Source organism: Fusarium oxysporum, chromosome V (assembly GCF_013085055.1).
Source record: "Fusarium oxysporum Fo47 chromosome V, complete sequence".
In the NCBI taxonomy this organism is placed as follows: domain Eukaryota; kingdom Fungi; phylum Ascomycota; class Sordariomycetes; order Hypocreales; family Nectriaceae; genus Fusarium; species Fusarium oxysporum.
In genome coordinates this window covers 787,351-808,916 of record NC_072844.1, presented here as the reverse complement: position 1 = coordinate 808,916, position 21,566 = coordinate 787,351, and the positions used below count along the sequence as shown (strand labels likewise).

The 21,566-nt window shown below is 49.9% G+C and overlaps 8 protein-coding genes across 8 annotated transcripts; 6 read left to right on the top strand and 2 right to left on the bottom strand.

Moving 5' to 3' along the window:
* Positions 1–424: 424 nt before the first annotated feature.
* Positions 425–1,607, top strand: FOBCDRAFT_292816 (uncharacterized protein; the record flags this gene model as incomplete). The annotated part of the gene is made up of 2 exons (XM_031183378.3): positions 425–1,196; positions 1,247–1,607. 2 exons carry the CDS (start codon positions 425–427, stop codon positions 1,513–1,515), a joined length of 1,041 nt encoding a protein of 346 aa, XP_031039020.2. The 3' UTR covers positions 1,516–1,607.
* A 625-nt stretch (positions 1,608–2,232) lies between these two features.
* On the top strand, positions 2,233–10,024 carry FOBCDRAFT_250201 (uncharacterized protein; the record flags this gene model as incomplete). The annotated part of the gene is made up of 9 exons (XM_059610910.1): positions 2,233–2,557; positions 2,613–3,450; positions 3,518–5,223; positions 5,276–5,629; positions 5,676–6,015; positions 6,049–6,296; positions 6,347–7,514; positions 7,566–7,874; positions 8,651–10,024. Exons 1-9 carry the CDS (start codon positions 2,364–2,366, stop codon positions 10,022–10,024), a joined length of 6,531 nt encoding a protein of 2,176 aa, XP_059467179.1. The 5' UTR covers positions 2,233–2,363.
* Positions 10,025–10,743: 719 nt separating this feature from the next.
* Positions 10,744–11,558, top strand: FOBCDRAFT_273707 (uncharacterized protein; the record flags this gene model as incomplete). Its single annotated transcript, XM_031183373.2, has 4 exons — positions 10,744–10,842; positions 10,893–10,998; positions 11,044–11,484; positions 11,530–11,558. 4 exons carry the CDS (start codon positions 10,744–10,746, stop codon positions 11,556–11,558), a joined length of 675 nt encoding a protein of 224 aa, XP_031039015.2.
* Positions 11,559–11,843: 285 nt separating this feature from the next.
* Positions 11,844–12,730, bottom strand: FOBCDRAFT_201259 (mediator complex, subunit Med18; the record flags this gene model as incomplete). The annotated part of the gene is made up of 2 exons (XM_031183372.2): positions 11,844–12,240; positions 12,288–12,730. The coding sequence occupies 2 exons, from the start codon at positions 12,728–12,730 to the stop codon at positions 11,844–11,846; spliced, it is 840 nt and encodes a 279-aa protein (XP_031039014.1).
* Positions 12,731–13,421: 691 nt separating this feature from the next.
* Positions 13,422–15,094, top strand: FOBCDRAFT_292810 (polynucleotide kinase 3 phosphatase-domain-containing protein). The gene is made up of 3 exons (XM_059611811.1): positions 13,422–13,569; positions 13,653–14,612; positions 14,721–15,094. The coding sequence occupies exons 1-3, from the start codon at positions 13,479–13,481 to the stop codon at positions 15,029–15,031; spliced, it is 1,362 nt and encodes a 453-aa protein (XP_059464851.1). The 5' UTR covers positions 13,422–13,478; the 3' UTR covers positions 15,032–15,094.
* A 1,129-nt stretch (positions 15,095–16,223) lies between these two features.
* On the top strand, positions 16,224–18,298 carry FOBCDRAFT_250199 (general substrate transporter). Its single transcript, XM_031183368.3, has 3 exons — positions 16,224–16,689; positions 16,740–16,977; positions 17,027–18,298. The coding sequence occupies exons 1-3, from the start codon at positions 16,412–16,414 to the stop codon at positions 18,188–18,190; spliced, it is 1,680 nt and encodes a 559-aa protein (XP_031039010.2). The 5' UTR covers positions 16,224–16,411; the 3' UTR covers positions 18,191–18,298.
* A 36-nt stretch (positions 18,299–18,334) lies between these two features.
* On the bottom strand, positions 18,335–19,731 carry FOBCDRAFT_319130 (nucleoside phosphorylase domain-containing protein). The gene has a single exon (XM_059612025.1). It carries the CDS (start codon positions 19,582–19,584, stop codon positions 18,391–18,393), a length of 1,194 nt encoding a protein of 397 aa, XP_059467178.1. The 5' UTR covers positions 19,585–19,731; the 3' UTR covers positions 18,335–18,390.
* Positions 19,732–19,885: 154 nt separating this feature from the next.
* FOBCDRAFT_319129 (P-loop containing nucleoside triphosphate hydrolase protein) lies at positions 19,886–21,336 on the top strand (the record flags this gene model as incomplete). The annotated part of the gene is made up of 2 exons (XM_031183366.2): positions 19,886–20,136; positions 20,187–21,336. The coding sequence occupies 2 exons, from the start codon at positions 19,886–19,888 to the stop codon at positions 21,334–21,336; spliced, it is 1,401 nt and encodes a 466-aa protein (XP_031039008.2).
* Between the last annotated feature and the right edge of the window lie 230 nt (positions 21,337–21,566).

The following is a 21,566-nucleotide window of genomic DNA, read 5'->3' as shown; positions in this document are numbered from 1 at the left end:
CCAACTTCATCTCTACTTCAGTACGTTCAGGCCTCGAGTCACCGGATAGCCCCTATTATCCACTATAACTTCTGTGAACTACAGCAGTTGTCTCCTCAGTGCCTGCACTCACACTAGCGCCTTCTCTCTCCTTCCTCTTCGTTCTTTTGTTTTGGATTCACGCTCACGGCTGCCTGATCTTTAGGTCACGCAACTGAGGCACTTCACTTAGGCCTTTTCTCCTCCCCCTTCCTCTCTCTTCCCTCCTTCCTTCTCCACTCCACCGCACTCAAGGCACGAGAGATCTTGAACTCTTCCCTTTTTGAACCGACGGTAAGTATCTCTTCCACCTTTCCTTCATCTCCACTCTCTCATCTCCTGTCTGTGTAGTTCACCCTCACGCGTCTTCCGCCTTCCTTCACGGGCTCTTCATCTGGTCGTCAAGATGTGCCGTGAGACTATCACCATTGCCCAGTGCGCCCCAGAGGTGGCACCAGTTCTCGCATTTTATTGTGCAAAGCTTCACCTCGTGGCTAAGGATCGTACCGTTTGTGACGCCGCTCGCGGCAAATGCATTTGCTTCTTCGGCTCTTGTGGCACAATCGACCGTGAGATTCCCACCAAAGGAATTAACCTCGGCGATGTTGTGAAGGTCCGTTGCGCGGAATGTACTCCCCGTGAGCACCGAGTCGGCAACGGACTTAAGGCTCAGCAGATCCTGGAGTCTGTTCTTCTTCGCTCTGTCGACGCCCGGAATGGCTGGGAGGAGCGTTCTAAGCTCATTTCCGAGCTCTGGCTCAACAAGCCTGCCTGTCCCTACCACGTCGAAACCTCTACTGAGCCCGCTGGTCCCATCACTGGCGCTATCAACATCACCCAGCACGTTCATTTCGATGCCGACGCCGGTCGATCTGGTGTCGGTCTTACCGCTGAGCTCGCTGGACCTACTAAGCCCACCCATGAGCACGCCTTTGATCCCACTACCGAGTCCGCTGAGCTCAAGCCCGGCTTCGAGGCTGCCGTTGAAAAGAACTTTAGTGGATTCTCCAGCTCTGAGCATGCTGCTCTGAAGGATGCCTCTTCATCTCCGGTCGAGCCTATTTTCACTGACTCTCTTGTTGCTGAGCCCGCTTCGTCTCCCGCTGATGAGTGGACTACCAACACTGCCCCCACTGGTGAACAACGTGACAACGCCGACAATCACGGTTTCGACTCTGGTAAGAAGATTCCCTCTGTAGTCCTAGCGGTGACTGACATCAGCCTACAGGAGTCAAGAACATCCTGGACCCCGACGAAGTGGGCATTTCCACCAGCCGCTGGGCCCCTGGCAATTCCCCCTCCAACTCCTCCCAGCCAGCTGAGCTAGCCTTTGAGGTCAGGGACAATGAAAAGGGACAGGAGCAGGAACAGACTCCTGTTGTCGCTGTTTCCCGACGTGCTGTCAACTTCTCCTATGATCCCAACAATGCTGAGAAGCTTCTCGAGACCGCTGAGAAGTTTGCCAACGTCAAGGCCTTCCTTATGGCCAAGGCTTAAGCGCCAGGCCGAGTAACAACAAATGGCTGTGGGAAGGATGATGAGTATTATGGGTAGTCTTGGTCTTTTGCAGAGGGATGATTGGAGAGTCATTGAATGAAAAGTAGTGAGCCGTATTTTGACTCTCGGCAGACAAGACAGAACACAGTACTCAAGTATCCTACAGATCGATGCAAAAGTGTCGTGAGCAATTTGTTCTTCATTTCCAATGTGACCTATACTATGACTCAAGAATGCAAAATGCGAAAGACATGACCTAAAGCAGTCCTGATTTTGCTTGACATGCCCCAGTGAAGTCTGTGTACTAGTCTCCAGTATTATCCCTCACCGGAAATACCCAGGGTTTGCGGGCACTAATGTAAATCTCCAGCAGGTGAGCACGGGTCTACCCCCAGAATGTTTCATCATCTCACGAGCCAGTCTCCATTGGCATCTTCAATCCAGCACAGAGATCACCAATGAAGCACCTGTGCTTCTCATAATTGGGCTCAAGGCAGGCCAATTACAGAAACGTCAGAGTTTTCGCTACTCAATGCGTTTCATGACAAAAGCAAAACAACAACGGAATGCCACTTAGACCAGGATTAACGCGGGAGTCTGGCACCTTGGCGATGTTTTGGCCAATCAATCCCTCATCTGCGTCTCAAGCTGAAAGCCCCTGCATCGCCTCTTGACGCGCCTTTCCGGCCTCGTACGAGGAGAGCGGTAGGAAGAAATCACACATTTCTTTGAGCGAGACTTGTTTCCCGCGCTTTGTCTTTGCTTCTCTTCGCTGCATGTTGCGTCAATCTACTTAGCGATAACTACGGGGTCTTGATAGCCCAGGGTCCGCTGGGCCGCGCATAAAGATGTCCACCGATACTCCCCAGCCCGGGCCGGCCCAGCGCACGGCTCAGGATCTGGTGAAGGAGATAGCGAAAGAGCGCGGCTATCTTGGCGAAGAGCAGCTTGCGCGGATTGGAGAGATTAACCCTGAGCTTAGGCGCGAGGTGGAAGAAGCTCTCCTTCGAAAGGATGAGATGATAGGCTCAGCTGTCTTAACGTATGTACTTTATCTCAAACACAGGCTTCCAAGTATTTTCTTGACAACATTTCAGACTGGCACGAAACCTCTACACAAGTAACGCCAGATTTGTCTTTGAGTTGCTCCAAAATGCCGACGACAACAACTACAGCACGGCTCTCTCAAGCGGGCAAGGTCCATATGTGTCTTTCGAAGTTCGCCCAGATAAGGTGTCAATTGAGTGCAATGAGAACGGCTTCACGCATGAGAACCTCAAGGCCATTTGCGCAATCGGCAAAAGTTCAAAGGTTGGGGCAGCTGGGTACATTGGTGAGAAGGGCATTGGCTTCAAGTCAGTGTTTATGGCGGCTTGGAAGGTTCACATTCAGTCAAACGACTTTTCCTTCTCGTTCACACATCGCAAGGGGGACTCCGGTCTCGGCATGGTTACACCAGTATGGGAAGATGCAGATGAGTCACTGAGAAGCTCTTCGACTCGCATCACGTTGTTCCTGCATACGAGTGATGACCCGGAGGAGGATGCGAGGCAGCGCGAGACCATCCGACTTCAGTTCCAAGACTTACAACATACGATTCTACTTTTCCTTCGCAAACTCCGAAAAGTGCAGGTCTCATTCTTCGATGAGGATGACACTCAAACGTCAAGCACGACGTACTCTCTCCGTGGGAGCAACCCAGTTACTGTCAAAAAGGAGACTTTTGAGGGGGTGGAGGAGAGGCAGTATCATGTCACGAAGCATGTTGCGGAGAATATTCCCAAGAGCGAGAACAGGACGTATTCCGAAGAGCAGGATCGCGCCGATTCGTCTACGGAGGTTGTGTTGGCATTCCCATTAGCGGATTCAGGTACACCAATTGTCGAGAATCAAGATGTATTCGCATTTCTGCCAATGCGCCCAATGGGCTTCAAGGTAAGTAAAAATCCCACCGAGCCCATCGCAGAAGTCTTGCCAGATACTGACAAATGCGTTTACGTAGTTCCTCATTCACACTGATTTCGTCACCGAGGCCAGTCGACAAGGTATAGTCACTACATCCCTCCGAAACCGCGGTCTCTTGAACGGCATCGCGGATTGCTTCATTAAAGCCATCGAGGAGTTTTGCCAGCATCCGTCACTCCAATACCAATGGATGCGCTGGCTCCCCCAACGAACCTCTTACCCTTGGGACAGCTTCTGGTCGGGTCTCCTCGATAGGATCGAATCGCGCATACAGGAAGTCAAAATACTTCGCACGCTCGGCACTGGAAGATTGGACTACATACACGAGCTGTGTCGTCTTCAGCCATGGTTGCGAGATAAAAATGGTGATCCGCTTTTCACTGATCTTGACGAGGAGATTTACCTTGCGAAGGAGTATACACGTGATGATCTGAAGTTGTTGGAGATGTATGGACTGGAAAGTATGTCACCATCAGATGCAATCACTCGTGTTGAGAAGGATCTCGAAAGGGGCATCAAGGATTCGAGGATGAAAAGTCCTGCTACGGATAACGAATGGCACTCACTTGCAGCACGAGCACTCATCTTGTTGAAGAACACCGCGACAGTGGGTCCAGCTCAGGACCGCCTCAAGCAACTTCGATTCATCCCCCTCGAGAATGGCACCTGGGTTTCTTCAAGCAGCGGGCCACTGTACTATTCGCATTCCTCGGGGAGCCTTGCAATCCCTGACGACCTTGATTTGAGCCTGATCGACTCGGAAGCAGCCAGCAACCCTGATCGTCGTGCGCTCTTTGACAAGTTCGGCGTCATCGAAGCGCTTGTGAAGGATGTACGAGCTTTAATCCTGAAAAAGCCAATCAATCCGGTCGCCGATGCAGGTGCTCTTGCAGTATCCATCGCTCATCTCAAGTTCTTGTACCTTTCCGAGGTACTACTCGAGGAGAATGAGGATCAGGCGGAGTTGCGTGGCTACCATGTGTATGACCAGAATATGAGAGCACGGTCACCAACTAAACATGATGTCTATCTTACAACAGACGACGCGTATGGACCCAGTGAACTGTTCAAACCTCAAGGAGATGCGCCCGGCTTCGCAGCGCCTTTTCTTCATCACAACTACGTCCAGGAAAAGCCAGGTACACCAGCAGGTTACTCTTGGGGATGGGATGAATGGCTCCAGTTACGCCTTCGACTTCGGCTTCAACTTCGACTTACCAAGAAGGGTCCAGACCGAAAGTTAGAGCTGTCTGCCGCCTTTCTCTACATCGAGCAGCACCGACCGAAATGTCTTTTGGGTGCCCTTCAGAGAGTCTGGGATGTTGAAAGAACAAAGGTCATGGAATCTACTGATATCATGAGGGAGTTGCGGCAAGTCGAGGTCGTGTGCAAAGGAAGAGATGAGTTTGCTTTGTCTGAGCCGCTGTCGACTACTTACCTACCTCTGCCTGAGCTTGAGGGGAAGCATTCACGCTATGCTGAGGATGAAGGTTTTGTGTTTCTGGATTTGGGTGAACCGATAACTTCGAGCACGTATCGTTCCAAATGGGGTTTCTTGGTTGATGATCTTGGGGTTGGGTGTACTGATGATCTCCAGTTCTATCTAGCCATTCTGAGAACTATCCGGTACAGTAATGCTGCGGCTGGAGTGTGTCGGAATACGAGGGTGCTAGATCTCTACGAAGTCATTCATGCCCGGTGTCGGGAAGCTGATAGCTTCCTCGACGCGCAGGCGGAAGCAAGGTTCGTTTTCACGTATTTGGTATCTCGATCTACGACTTACTAACGTACGCAGGCAAGCGATCAATGACGGAAACCTGATATATATTCCCGCACACGACTCGAGCCCAGCGATGTGGACATCCTCCGACAGATGCTTGTGGAACGCCCGAGAAGACATGCAGACGGCATACCCTCTCGCCCACCTCTACCGAACCGTTTTCCATCGCTCAGAAGAAGAGCTCGACGTCTTGCGACAATTCTTCAAGGCAGCGCTCGGGGTCAAAGACTCTTCCTGGGAGGATTACCTGAATGAGATGCAGAGACTGAAGGACCTGAAGAGTGAGGACTTTGACTGGATTAATGACCTGTACAGCTCTTTGGACTCTGAAAGGTTCGGCATGATGGAAGTTGATACTACAAAGCTCAGGTATAAACTCTCTCCCTTTTCACACTTTCAGCTGACAGATATCTAGGAAAACTTTCGCTGAAGAGCCATTGATCTACTTCAATATCGGCAACGTAAGCCGCTGGTACACAGTCGGTGAATGCCTATGGTCGAGCGCTACACAAATCCGAGGCAGAGTAGCTCTCAACGACCTTTACCCCGATCTGGAAGATTTCTTCGTCAGTTTCCTCGGTGTGCAAGAACTTACACTGGACATGGCCTACGACGAACTCAAGGAGATGGGCAGCAGAGTGCCACCACCATCAGTCGCTGCTGTCAAGGAAACCATCTGGGCGCTCAATTCTCTACTTGACACAACAGCTGATCCACCAGATGAAGAACCTATCTTTCGAGGAACGGTCTTTCCTGTGAGGTATCCAAATAAGTCAGTGAAGTTACAGTCTGGTAGGACACAATTCGCTATTGCCGACCGAAAGGCTCTGGGCGATATCTTCGCTCCTCAGGCCAAGATGCTTGACTTTACGTTGGACGAAGTTCGTCGCTTGCGGCCATTCCTTTCATGGCTCGACCTGGAGTCGCGATATTTGTCTACCTCTGTACGAGAGATCTCTACTGTGGCGGGCGGGCTCATGGACAAGTTACAGTATCGGGACAGGGAGTTCAGGCAAAAGGCAGATGGTCTGTTCAGGTAAGTCGCAGGCTAAAGACGCCACGGATAGCTGTTAATTGCTTCTACAGAATCGCGGTGCATTTTAACAGTCCTCGGACTTCAGAGGACAGCTCGGAGCTTTATTGGACCCTCATGGGTGCAGAGGTCTACGAAACGGATGGCATCTCCTCCGAACTCCATTTGTCACAGGATGGCCATGGTCTGGTGCATGTACAAGATAGGAGTGAGCTTCACATACGCGAAGACGACAGCAGCCTCAAGATATACGTGCCACGTGATCCCAAGACCCAAGGATTCTGTTACTTTTCGACTCTTCCAAGACGGTTCCTAGAATGGATGATGACAGACCCTGTTACTTTACAAGTCAAACATGCTGGCTCCAAAGCTATCCAGATCGTAAGTGCGGTTTTGAATGCACCTCTCATCAACATGGCGCAGATTCTGGAGGCGGAGGGTGTTGTCGAGGTGGACATCCCTCAAGACAGGGACGGCCAAGCGACTGAGGACGAGGCTGGGGAAGTCACCGAAGTAGGTCATGTCGACACCGAAGAGGAGGATGTACATGATGCCACTGTGTATCATGAAGCGCTAGAGACAAACGATGAAACTGGCTCCCACGAGGCGGAGGAAGACCCCATTACTCGATTTCTGGCCCAACCGGAGATTCACGAAGACGATATATCGAGCGACGAAGACTCCATGCTTCAAACATTCGACAACTTGAGATCTCCTCCGAGGCTATCAGATCTCCCTGTTCGACAGCGAAGTCCTGCGACTTCAAACTCATCCATCACTGGACGACGACTGTTCACCCAAACTTCGTCCACGGCCGAATACTTCCGCCAAAATAGGCGAACATCATCAAATGTTCATCGGAACGTGGGCAGGCATGAGTCTTTACAGTCGACGCCAAGATCAGCAAGCCAGCCACAGCCAACCTTTGTCTTTGGCGCTTCCCCTACAGCGCAGCCCAGCTCAGCATTCCTATTCCAGAGCTTTGGCGAAGCATCCCAACATCCTACCATCGAAGACGAAGAAGATTATCTGAGACTAGTCAGTAATGTCATTTCTGCGGCAAACACAACAACTCTTCCTAGTAAGGGCGCTTATGACATGTCGGGGCTTTTCGGTGCACTACCAGAAGTAGATGAAGAAGAGATTGAGCTATCACGACGATTCCGGTCACATGGCCTTCCTGAACGAGACATGCGAATAGGAGCTCTCGGTGAACTATATGTAAGTTACCACTACTTGTCTCTCCAACACACAATACTTACAAGATTACAGGTCTTTGAACTTCTTCGCAACATGGATCCACCACTACCTCGCTTCAGTCGCGACAACTGGCAAAGCCAAATGCGAAAGTTCGTCACCATTCATCCCGACTACTCAGACATGCTCCCCTGGACCGCCCAAGAAACCGCCGACATTGTGTACTTTGACCGAAAGCGGGTATTGACGAATCACTTGGTGGACAAAGGCTACCTCGACAAAACAGCTTGGCAGAACAAAAAGCCTTTGTTCTTGATTGAAGTCAAGTCTACAACGGGACATAGCCGAACACCGTTTTACATGAGTAAGAGACAGTATCAAAGGGTAAGTGGTCGCAGCTTTCTTTCAGCGTTTCTTTTTGAAAATTAACTGATGGGTTGCGCAGATGCAGGAGAATTCTAATACGACTCTTTCACCGGCGACGTCGCCTACGGTATATCTGATAGCAAGAGTATCGAATGTTGATAAGACGAATGTTGAAGTGAAGATTTATCTTGACCCAGAGAAATTGAGACAAGATGGATCGTTGGTGTTTACGGGGGAGACTTGGTCAATCGTCCCAGGGCCTGGATCAACTTGACGATGTCAACTTCCAGGTCATCAATCTTCTATCTATCTCAATGAGAATAACATTTCTATCGACATATTGCATACTAACGAGCTTCACTTCGAAGACTTTCCATGTTCACCTACGATATGTGCCATTCATAAGACTAACCTCGATGACCTGCCACTGCAGGCGACACAGCGATATTGTTCGATGACTTTCAACGGACTGTAGACTCGTCCTTCTCGAGAGGCCCAATGAATGGAAAGGGATATAAGTGCCACTGTCATGAAGATAGGAGGCAACTCTAGGCTTCCACTTGAACAGAAATGATTGCACTGGCGACTGATCCCCATTTACAGCTGCGAAGTCCCTCTGACAGTGGTGGTCGAACATCTCGAGCGCTGTCAGTGAATTACAGAATCTATCCTTTATAATCTCATCTTTAGTCTCTCATCCTAATCTTCTTCTTCTTCCCTTCCTCACCAGCTTTCGAGCAACTCACATCTCAACTTCATCCCATCTCTTCTTCATCCTTCTTCCATCTCGACAGCGATTAACCAACACTATCATCAACCTCATCAACAACCCGAAGGGTCTCTTGACTACTTTCACCATGTCTCGTCGTCTTTCTATCCTCAAGGGTGACGACCTTGTTCCCGACGACAGCATTCACCCTGAGACACCTAGTCTTACCAAGACTAACCCTCTTATGCGTCAGGTAGTCACTCCCCCGTCTCTCAGCTCTTCCCAGTCTGAAGATACCGACATGGATTCCTATCACTCCAACCTTCCCGTCGATCTCAAGCCCTCCGTTATTCCCCCTTGCGATGATGTCCCTCCTGGACATGTCCGTCTTCTTGGCGGATTCATCTGTCCTGCTGATCCTGCTGAATCCAAGGAGGACGATAACACCGAGGCTAGTGTTTATCACTGCCCAGCTGATATTCTCGAGCCCAAGGATGCTGGTGAGTTCCCCGGTGAGAAGACTCAGGGTGATGGCAAGCCTGAGGTCACTTCCCCAAAGGCTCCTCAGCCCCCCATGCTCTACCTTCGTGGTATTAGCACTCCTCCAGTTCCAGCTGGCCCGACATCTTCACCCTTCCAGGGCTACAGCACTCTGTACCAGGGTATCAACCCCCCTCTCCCTCCGTCTGTCGGCCATGAGCATCTTCAGCCTGTCGACCCCTTGACTCGACTTCGTATGACACCTCATCATGCGATGAATCCCCCCAGCCCTGACTTTGTTCAGCCCATTACCCCTTACCACCCCAAACCAATCGTGCCTGGTCTTCCTGAGCCTATCGGCCCTCATCCAGCTCAGCCTATCGTCTACTACCATGCTGAGTCTATTGACCCTCGTGCTCAGGCTGTCGGTGTTCACCCCTTCCAACCCATGGTCGCTCACTATTCTGACACTAACAACCCCGAATTTGTTCAGCCTCTTACCCCCTACAACTCGCAGGCTGTTGCTATTCATCATCCCCAGCGCATCAGCTCCCTGGGCGAGATGCTCAGCCCATCTCCCAACGAGGCTCCCACCCCTACTCCCCCTCACCGTTGCTCCATCACCACATTCAACCCTGAGGCGAGTGAGTTTACTCCCAGCCCCACCGGCCCTGGTATGGACAACCCTGAGGCGACTGATTTCGCTCTTAGCCCTACCGATCTTGGCATGATCCCCCACGAGGAAGCTGGCGTTGAGGGTTTCGGTGGTCTGGACGCTAACTCTCAAGCTCCTATGGTCGAGACTATCCAGGATACTTACAGCCAGATCCTAGCCATCGAGGATGAGCGTGATCGTGAAGACGCGATCAACGACTTCTACTATAAGCAGGCTCGGCCTTGGACTGATGAGGACACTCGTCGCGAGAAGGAAGAGCAGGAGCTTGAGGAGCGCAAGCGACGTTTCGGCCGCAAGAACTAAGCTTGTGAGTAACTAGATCTTGAGTTTTGGAGTTTGTGATTGAGATTGGACAAGAGTATCCTGAATACTTTGGACCAAGTGGGACAGATTTGGAGGATTACTGGTAGAGGATTGTTGCTATTGAGATTTCTTGCTGCGGGCAAACTTCTTGTGATAGTAGAGTAGATACCTCCCATTGAGATGTTTTAGACTAGATCAATAAATTGGCGTCTGAAACCGATTAGTTGGTTCCCCTTTCGATGGTTTGAGTGAGATGTGAGGTGACGACAAACGGTCGGCTTCTTGTGGAATGAACCTCATTCTAAAAGAAACAAAAGGCATCAATAATCTGAGATGTGAAAATAGACCATGTTGTATCAAGTTCGTGTTCTTACATGTCTATACTAACAAGAAAGAAAAAGATATCAGGATCGTATGCGCGGCTTCAGGGTAACCTCCGGTCGCCGGACTAGCCCCCGCAATGCCCGACCGAGAAAGTGGATCATCGGCGCCGAGCCTACATCGGAAGGTCATCACCTCGTCATACTGACGCTTCAACAAATCACAATGAACCTCCAAGAATCTCATGTTTACGTACCGCAAGAGCTCCCAATTAAACATCTTTTGTGTCGAGTGAGTTCATATGTCTATGACGTAATCTCCATTGGCTTTATATGAACCGTTAAACGTCGCAATCTCAGATCTGACGATCGCAAAATCTTAACTTGACGACATTCGAGATGGCTGAAGAAAAGAAAATTCCTGTTACGAATGAGGGCATGGGAAAGCCTCTTTCGGTGAAGAATGAGGTCCTCACTGCTGGTGCTGCTGTGACACAGGTGAGTTACCTCTAGAGAGAATTGAAGAACTTCAGCTCATTCGATGGTAGGAGTTTCGACCTGTGAAGCATATCTGCGCTCATCTCAACGCCTTTCACGCATACGCCGATGATCCCTCTCGCTTCGTTGAAACAAACCACTACTGCGCCCATCTAAGTACGTCCCTTACAATCACCCCGATTCAATCACTAACCCCAGCAGACGAGGACGTTCGCCAATGTCTCCTCTACGACTCTGACGAGCCCAACGCGCGCCTCATCGGAATCGAATACATGGTAACCCCCAAACTCTACGAAACCCTCGACAAAGAAGAGCGCAAACTCTGGCATTCACACGTCTACGAAGTGAAATCAGGAATGCTCATAATGCCGAACCGCGCGGTGCCCGAGAGTGCATGGCAAGTAGCTGAGAACTACGAGATGGACCAAGTTGTGCAGCTATACGGAAAGGTGTATCATTTGTGGCAGACGGATCGTGGTGATACGCTGCCGTTGGGGGAGCCGAAGCTTATGACGAGTTTTACAGCGGATGGACAGTTTGACTTTGAGAAGAATGTGGGGGAGAGGGATAGGAAGTTTGGGACGGATTGGAGGGTTAAGAAGGAGGCTAGGAAGAATATTCCTAGTCCTGTCGTTCATGAGGGTGAGTATGCGTGGAGTTGATGAGGGATTATGCTAACTTGTGTAGATGCGGATCAGGCGTGGAAGAACAAATGAAGCGTGCGTAGTTCACAAAATGGAGCTGGATGAAAGCATGGGAGATGATCACGAATGAATGGGTTTGGGATATAGCGCATGAAAGGCTTGATGCGATCGGAAAGTAGTGATAGTTCGGCTACCGAACGTCTATCATACCGGGTATCATCTATTAATTGAGTTAGACATCATCGGATGCCACGTGCCCCATGTTCTCTACTCCAGATGCAATCAGTGCCCCGTCAACATGCGGGAAGTGGGCAATATTCAATACCGCACACGCGGCTTCTTCTGCTTGTGGACATTCTACTTCCCAACCGTAAACTTCTGCGGCAACTGCTGAACCCCCTGCATCTGTTGCATAACCCTGGTATCGTGAACCTTGCGATCAATACCCCGGAACTCGAAAACTCCATCAAGCTCTCTTCGCACAGCTAGTAGTTGATCTTGAGCCTTGCGAATCTCGTCCGGTTTGTTATCCTGGACAACATGTGCCTTGACCTGGAGAAACCATCGTTTCTGCTGATCCACTGGAGTGAGAGACTCCCAAGGCGGTAGACTGCCCATTGGGATGGTTGCTTGCTGTTTTGTTTCCATGGGGGTGTAGTGTTCTAGAGGTTGGAGGAAGTAGTGGCGTGTTAGACAGAACTCGATGTCATCTCTGTAGAAGCGGTAGACCTCTTCAATTGTTTCCGTCTTGAATCTGGGCTATGTCAGTGTTAATTGAGCGAAGCGGGCGAGCCCTCTTACGTGTGGTTGTTGTCGCGCATGATTGAAGGTAATTTCTTCTGATCCCAAAGCTCAACCTTCTTCCGCTGGGTAAGCAAAGGCTGTCCACGCGGCGGATCAGGAAAATCCGTCCACCTCAAGATACCCTGTGTCGCATCAAGATCCATCGGCGACGCATTGGCTCCCATATCGCGATCTTTGAGTACATCATATCGCGTTTGCAATATGAACGATTGTCGGGTCAAGTTCTGATGAAGCTCTTTCCAAAGGAATCCAGTATTATTCCGTATAGGCTTTTCTATAGAGCTCTGGTTCGAGATGCCCATGGGACGCTGGGGACCTTGAAAGTAGAGAACGCGCTGAATTGATTCCCATGGGTCCATGTTTGTGAGACCGCCTAGGACGGCACATGCCGAGGTGAAGTCTTTGTCCTCGATGAGGGCTGTGAGGAAGATCTCGTGCATTTTGGCGGGAGCGAAGAAAGACTTTTATCGCCAATTGTATTGAATATGATTTTTGTGTTGTCTTCTTAGTTTATGTTGGTATTGCGACGATGATCGTGGTTAGAGGTTGATGCTTCAGACAAGTTGATCCACGAAGCGGGTGAGGGGGTATGTCTTTGACTACTTGTCAATTGACGCCAGTTGGTTCGTCAGGTTCAAACGGTTGCTGTGTGGTCTGTTCCAAATATTATACTAAGGCTAGTATGTTACTGAGATGATGCCATGTGATGTGTTCAGGCGGAATGTAACTTTGACTGTTGATGAATATTGCATTCAAGATACCCCACCAGAGCTTGAAGCGCAAGCTTAACTTTGCCCGAGGGCACGTGACTTCGCGACTCTTCACGCGTTAGCACTAAATCCAAGCTATTTGCGCGTCTAAATTCAGGGTCCAACCGTTTCATTTAACAAGATATGATGCATCACCGAACGGATAAGGAGTGCAGAAGCTTCAAAATTGCGAAAATCATAGTGAAATAAATTTATTGTATATATTCTTAACTTCAGCTATCCGAAATTGCGAGTATTTGTTCTGATTTTCCGTGTCAACTGCAAGACTGTAGGTTAAGTGCTTGCATTTAGCTGGCTTGGCGTGGCTTGCGTGGTTGGCTGCTGAACCCGACTAACGCCTCGGCATTTCAATGTCCCTCAACAACAACAACGACATATCACAACACGACCAGATGCAACCGCTTTGGCCAGCGCCAAAATGCCTTCAAGCAACCTACCCAAGCGCAAAGCCTTTGATGCTCCTGTTTCTCCGCCGCCCCTCAAGCGCAAACTTCAGAGCGGCACAACCAGTGAGTGCGCAATCCCAGAAGCAGCGTTATTTCCATGCCGCAGCATGCTATCGTTGGATGACTAGCTAACATGACCTATCTAGAGACCGCTGTAGCAAACTTCTTTACTCCAGCATCGCAAAAACCTAAGGATCCTACTGTCTGGTCTGAGCGAAGTCCTAACGACGATACCCCTGCGACTCTCCTGGTCGGCCGATTCGATGGTGTCAAGGAAGATGAAACAATAAAGAGGAGGAAGATAGCTGCTTTTGATCTTGACTCGACACTCATCTCGACATCCTCAGGCAAGAAACATGCAGGTAGCGGGACAGATTGGAAATGGTGGGACAACTCGGTCCCCGCCAAACTTCGAGAGCTGTATCAAGATGGATATCGAGTCGTCATCTTATCGAACCAGGCAGGGTTAACGCTACACTTCGACCCCAAGTCCAAAGCACCAAAAGCCAATGCGCAGAAACGAGTTACCGAATTTAAACAGAAATGCAGCGCCGTCCTCAATAGTTTGAACCTTCCGACATGCGTCTACGCGGCGACCGAGCATGATATATATCGAAAACCGAGAACAGGCATGTGGAAGGAACTCTGCGACGACTACGACATCTCGGAATCCGAGATAGATCTGGGGAACAGCGTATTTGTCGGCGATGCAGGGGGTCGCACAGCAACGTTGGGGAAAGGTCCAGACGGAGTTGCGGCCGCAGCTAAAGACTTTAGCTGTTCGGACAGAAACTTTGCCCACAACGTCGGAATCCAGTATCAGACGCCGGAGGAGTTCTTTCTCGGCCATAAGCCTCGGAGTTTCGCTCGTGAATTCGACTTGTCCGAGCATCCCTTCGTCGACGATGCTGAATCGGGGAACTCCGTGGTGACCTTTGACAGGACTAACGACAAGGACATCATCTTATTCTGTGGGCCACCCGGGGCTGGCAAATCCACGTTTTACTGGAAATCCCTCAAGCCTCTGGGGTACGAGCGCATCAACCAGGACCAGCTCAAGACACGCGACAAGTGCGTGCAGGCAGCGAGGGAGCATCTCCAAGCGGGTAAGCCCATTGCCATAGGTGCGTTTTTCTCCAAATTTTGCTACCCCAGGGCTACCCCATTCCCACACCACTACCCCATCCTGGCGCGCTAACCTGGTCCCTTTGCAGATAATACCAATGCCGATCCAGAGACCAGGACTATTTGGGTAGAGCTTGCCAAGAAATTCGGCATCTCTATCCGTTGTGTGTGGTTCAAAACTCCTCTCCAAGTCTGTGAACACAACAACGCTGTGCGGGCGCTAAACACGACATTGAATCCTGAGTCAAGACAGATCTTACCCAAGATGGCATTTACAGGTTTCGCGAGCAGGTTTAAACCGCCACAGATGAAGGAGGGTTTCCAAGACATTACGGAGGTGCAGTTTCAGTTCCGTGGTTCACAGGATGAGTACAAGATCTGGGGTCGATACTGGACGTGAGAACAATCCATCAAGAAAAAAGAATTCCCCAATTATTCACCTTGGCATCGTGTCATCTCCGCATCACGCAAATTCTTTATCATCAGCAGCTCCAAATCCTCATGGGGCAGTTGAGGTCCATATCGCCTCCGCATAGCCATATTGGGGAAGGCGAAGCGAAAGACGAGACGAGCTGACATTGCAAGCGAGGATGAGTTCTGGGATCTGCTCACCGTATTAGACGGGGCTCCTGGGGTATTCAGGTAGTTTATCTGGCAGCCTGGAGGTAGTGGGTATCGCTCCGGCCATCTAGAATGCAGTTAATGTCATCCTGACTCGACCAATTACTCGACCAACAACCGCCCAACCCACACGAACGAGTCTGAATAGAGGAATATGCTCCTTGCCAGTGGAGTCCATCGGTCGTAGAAAAAGAACCGGTCCGAATCTTTTACTAAAGACAACCCAGAACTGGATGATCCCTGAGTCCCAGGGGTGGCCCGGCCTCTAGCTTTATTTGCTTTAAGCTAAACTTTACACTTTGTTTGTATGCTTATTCTGAAGATCTCACAGTGAGATGCAAAACCTGCGGGGGAATGCGGAGTGATCGTCTCTGCTTTCTCCGTGGCCGTGGCATGATTGCGGAGAGATTCTGGACCTGGCCCATTCTTTAAGCAATGTCACTAAAAGTTTCCAATGCAACGGCAGTTATTTTGACAGAACCATCCACTGAGTCGTTGACGTAGTTGAAGAATTCTCTTGGTATTGGGGAACAAGAGCTCTCTGCTATTCCCGCCTCCAATTGAAGTCACTGCCCAGCCGGGACGATTTGCATTGGCAAAACCTTGGCCCTTGGCGAAAAACGTGGTAAACTTGCCGGTAGCGGCTGGGCATCCCTCGCGCCCTAACATAGTAACAACTGAAAAAGCCATTGCCGTGATAATTGATGTCAGACTTTCCCTTTTCTGAACGTGAGGGGGGGAGGGGGGGGGACTCGGCGAACAAAAGATGAGTGCTAGCGTCATTGCTAGACCCCCCATATTTCTTTTTCCTGAGAGAGGTTTCTCCACGGCCGCTGTAACGTTCTAGTGCCCCAAACGATGGAGACTCCGCTATTGGATGACATTTTCGAGGATGGTTAGTGAACGGAGGGATCATCATGTTGTTTATTTGAGGGTTGGGGAAAGAAGTTTAGTGTTGGGTTCGGTGTAACGAAGTCCGGAGAGAAGAGCGGGGTGAACCAGATCAACTTGCAAATCTCGTGGGGAAACTAGTATTGCAATTTGTATAAAAGGATCCCCAGATTCCTCTTGTCTCTCCCTTTTTCTAACCCAGGCACTTCTGTCCATCTTTCTTTTTTACCCTTATATCTCTTACCTAAGGACCAAGGGCAATTTCATCATGGCTGGAGGCGTTAAGAAACCCGTCAACATCTTCAAGCTGAAGGACCTGGGCGAACCAGCGGGCGCTTTCAACTGGCGTCTTTGGTTTGCCGTTGTGTCGTTTGCTCTGCTCGGTGCTGCGCGAGGTATTGACGAGGGTCTCATTTCTGGATCATTCAACAGCAAGGACTTCCAGGAGACTATTCATTATGATTCTTATTCTTCCGTTGAGCAGGCTAATATCAAGGCCAATGTCTCTGCTATGGTTCAAATCGGTTCTGTTGGTGGTGCTCTGATGTAAGTCGTCCCTTGCTAATGATGGGGAATTTGGGTGCTGACTGGTGTAGTGCTTTCTTGATCTGTGATCGTATTGGTCGTATCTGGGCTACTCGTGTTCTTTGCACACTTTGGGCTGTTGGTATTGTTATCTTCATGATCGGTGGTGTCAACGGAAACCTTGGTGCTATCTATGCTGGTCGCTTCATCTGTGGTCTTGGTGTCGGTCAGACTCCTGTCGTTGGACCTGTCTACATCGCTGAGATTGCCCCCGCTGCTGTTCGAGGTCTCTGCTCTTGCATGTTCACTGTAAGTTTACTCCGCTCACCCTTTACATATACATCATCTAACAGATCAGGGTGCTGTCTACATCGGTATCGTTCTCGCTTACTTCACAAATTACGGCTGCCATCTCAACCTCCCCGACGACTCTCACAACCAATGGCTCGTCCCCACCAGTCTTCACATCATGATGTCCGGCATCATCTTCATCCTCAGCTTCTTCCAGTCTGAGTCTCCCCGCTATCTCGTCAAGGAAGGCCGCCCCGACGAAGCCGCCCGTGTGCTGGGCCGTCTCCGACAGCAGCCCGCTGACGGAGAGTACATCGTCCACCAGATCACCGAGATCCAGGCTGCTCTTGACCATGAGCTCGAGGCTACCAAGGGTGTTGGCTTCCTTGGCAAGGTCAAGGAGTTGATCCTTGTTCCTAGCAACTTGTACCGTCTCTACATGTCCTCTATGGTTCAGTTCCTCTCTCAGTGGTCCGGCGCTGGTTCCATCACCCTTTATGCTCCCGATCTGTTCAAGATCATGGGCATTGTTGGAAAGCAGGAAGGTCTTCTCGTCACCGCTGTCTTCGGTATCGTCAAGCTCATCGCCGCTGTTATCTGCGCTCTCTTCCTCGTCGATGTCATCGGCCGAAAGCGCGCTCTTCTCATCGGTATTACTCTTCAGACCATTGCCATGATCTACGTCGCTGCTTTCCTCACCAAGATTCCCCAGCTCGGTGTTGTCGAGGACTTTGTTCTCCCCGAGAGCGACAAGGGTGCTTCTCGCGGCGCCATCGCCATGATCTACGTCTCTGGTTTCGGTTGGGCTCTCGGCTGGAACTCTATGCAGTACCTCCTGACTGCCGAACTGTTCCCTCTGCGCATTCGTGCCCTCGCTACATCTTGGGCTATGACTCTTCACTTCGCCAACCAGTACGGAAACTCTCGCGCTGTCCCCAACATGCTTCTGTCTGTTTCTGAGGGCGGTATCTCCCCCAAGGGAACCTTCTGGTGCTTTGCCGCTGTTACCTTCGTCGGTGGTGTCTGGGTCTGGTTCTCCGTTCCTGAGACCAGTGGACGAAGCCTCGAGAGCATGGATGAGCTCTTCGAGCTTCCCTGGTACAAGATCGGTCTTCACGGTAACAAGAACGCCGAGGAGCTTGACCAGGCTCGTGATGAGAAGCAGCGATATGCTGAGGAGAGCCACGCCACTGGCATTGAGCTCGAGCACCAGCGAAAGCAGGAAGCTTAAATGAATCGGATACAAAATATGAAATGGTTTAGCTGTGTCGCAAATGACACTTATATATAAATAGTTATGAATCCTATGAAGCGTTTTGAGTATCATTACTCATTCTTACATCTTGAGTCCTTCTTGCATACAGTGATATCATGTGGTGCGTCAACCGTGCCTCCCATTCCCCCTTTCCATTGTTTCCTAGACCTTCGCCTTCATCCAAAATTGATAACTTGCGTTCCACCACTTGAATGAAATCCAGTGAAAATATTGCACTTTGACACATCGGCATAAAATACTGGCGCGTCCCTGCCCACTTCAATACTTTCCTCGCTCTCAGCTCTGCTGCTATCATCAATTTGCTTTCTGGGTTTATCAGTCTTGGGATACTCTTCAATGAGAGCCTTCGTCACAGCTGCCGCCGTTGCAGCCGCAAAGTTCTGCCATCCCTTGTTCTTATGGCTATCAGCGTAGTCACATACGCCCTTAACGATAATACACGGTATCTCTTCCCAGACGCCAGCACCCTCCATCTCAAATGCGATGATATCATGAGCTCGTGCAAGCCTATCGCGTTCTTCGCCTGATTTGAGGACAGTGTCTCCCGAACCGAAATGGCCAACAAACACGAATGGGGCTTGAGCCTCTTTCTCGCGACCATCCTTTTGGAGTTTACGATTCTGGTCGAGACGCTTTCGGGCAAGAAGCTGTTCCTCATCACATCCAAGCTCGGGGCACGAAATCTTGCGACTTGCGTCGCACACCTCTTTAGAGTCAGATGTGCAAATATCACAGTCCGATTGGTGCCTGTGCCGATATGAGGGAATAAATAGACAGTCCTTGTCTGCCCCAGGATATTGATAGATCGAATCCTGGCCCTCCACCCCGGCTCGTGATTGAAGCTCTTCCAAGATGAGAGCTGACCTGTCTTCAAGCGCGTCGCGGAGTCTGTCTGTCTCGAAACGAGCAACGAAACTGCGTACATGTCTCGTCGGTCTTGCTAACCGATCATCGATGGTGCTTTTGCTCCTAAGTTTGCCTGGGAAAAGGTCGTACTCAACGACAGCCTTGCTGATTACAACATCGCCCAGCAAAAGTTCCGCACTCGAATCAGACGTCGGGGAACCACCGCAGATCCCAGTTACCAGAACAAGTTCGAGGTTCGGAAAGCTGATGTGAAGGCTCGCTGCCGTACTCGCAGCATTGGCCTTACCCATGCCTGACATGACAAGAACAACATTGTCATCTCCGACGCGGCCGAATGAGTATGAGTTTGTGTCGCCGACCGCTCTCCCAAGCTTGATTTTCCAAAACTCGTCGACAACATGGCCAACTGCCTCATACTCAAGAGGAAGGGCACAGATGATGCCAATTAGGAAGTCATTGCGGCTTTTTGGTGGAGCGATCATTGGATCTCACAACCACGGATTTGCATACCGAAAAGAAAGTACAGGGTTTCTGTCGAGTTGAGGAGAAAAGAAGCCTTAAGCGCCTGCGAAATGGACAAGATCGAGAAGCATGATAGTGTTTCATCCAGGCTCGATTTACGGATCCTGACCAGGGCCTTGGGCGGTAAGGTGATCACGTCGATTGGCCACGACCTTATCTGATCGTCCTTGAGGGATATGGAACTGACACGCGAATTTGTCTCACGATATCTTGCAGTAAAAACATCTTGATCATCTCAGACATTATCTTATACTGAATAAAATGGCTGGCCCAAGATTTGACGACCCTGTCTACGGGAGCAACGTTGTGACAGGGATCAGTGCTACAGGCAACGCTCACCAAACCTTCAACTTCAATCAACATTTTGAGTCGAGGCCGTTCTTTCTGTTTCCCTATGAGAAACATGAAGATTTTGTTACGCGGCCTGAAATATTATCCAAACTTGAGGAACTTCTACCAAAGAATTCCGACGACTTTCGAAGCGCCGCTCTTTGGGGCCTCGAAGGATCTGGGTAAGCCTACTGAGATTGTCACAAGAACGTCACTCACATCAAATTGACAGCAAGACGCAAATCGCTCTGGATTTCGCATATAGTCGATACAGTAAAAGACAATGCTCCGTCTTTTGGGTTCATGCAAATAGCGAGGCGACCTTTGCACAAGATTATGGCTCAATTGCAAGCGTTCTGGGCATGAACGCTCAAGGTTCTGTGCCTGAGCTTCTACAAAACGTCCGACATAGAATTGAATCGTTACCTAGATGGCTACTCATCATCGACAATGCCGACGACTTGTCTTTACTTGGCGTCGGTTTAGCAGCAAGAAACACCAGCAAGATGATAAATTACATCCCGAAAGGCCCAAATGGCACTATTTTGTGGATCAGCCGTGATGAAGCAATTGTTGGGAGTCTTGTAGGCGTATGGAGAGGTGTAGCTGTCTCAAGGATGACTTTTGATGAAAGCAAGGCACTTCTTGAGTCGACAATGCCTCAATCAATAGGTGATGACGAGCCAGATGATGCTACTCTGTTACTTGAAGAGCTACAGTTTCTGCCGCTTGCTATTTCGCAAGCTGGGGCATACATGCGAAGAACAGAGACGTCCGTCAGCCAGTATCTTAATGACTTGAAAGAAGAGGAAACACGTTGGCGCATCTCGAAAGAACCCGAGTTCGACAGATACAGGTTACACAACAGTTCCAACAGCATTCTTGAGACTTGGAGTTCTTCGGTTCATCTCATTCGCCAAGAGAACGAGTTGGCATACAAAATTCTACACATCCTTGCCTACATGGATAAACAGGAGATTACTGAGCGGTTATTGGATGCTGCTGCTGCGCATGGAGAAACAAAGCCGATGGAAGACATGTTTGAGAGTAAGAAGAGAGAAGCAATACGTCGACTCAAGAACTTCTCCTTCCTAATAGAGCACCATCTCGGCAATAATGAACGCATTTATGAGATACACAAGCTCGTCAAAGATGCCATACGTTACAAGCTACGAAATGCAAGCATATTGAACGGGCATGCGAACAAAGCGAATAAAGACTCTCGTCGATTGGGAGTGTGCATTAAGAGACGGTTTGCGAATAATGGAAGTAGCAAGGGGGTTTCAAGGAAGGGAGAAGAGTACTTTGCTGGAGTGGCAGTCAACATTGTCGCCAGCACTTATCCCCATAAGACTCACCTCAAAACCGGGAAAGCACCATGAGCTGACAAGGAGGGATTCCTGGAAATGGGATTTTGTGGCGATATATCAATGAGTTGGACTGGATAGGGAAGGCATAGAAGGCGGTGTGTAAGACTGGAGCTATGTTGGTTGAGTGAGAATTTGGTTGGGGTTGATGGAACTGCTGTTTCGGGGAAGACAAGGGTTACGAGGGAGTGTATTGAGTATACTAGTGATCATTAAGCATGGGATCCTGTTTGGGATTGACTTGG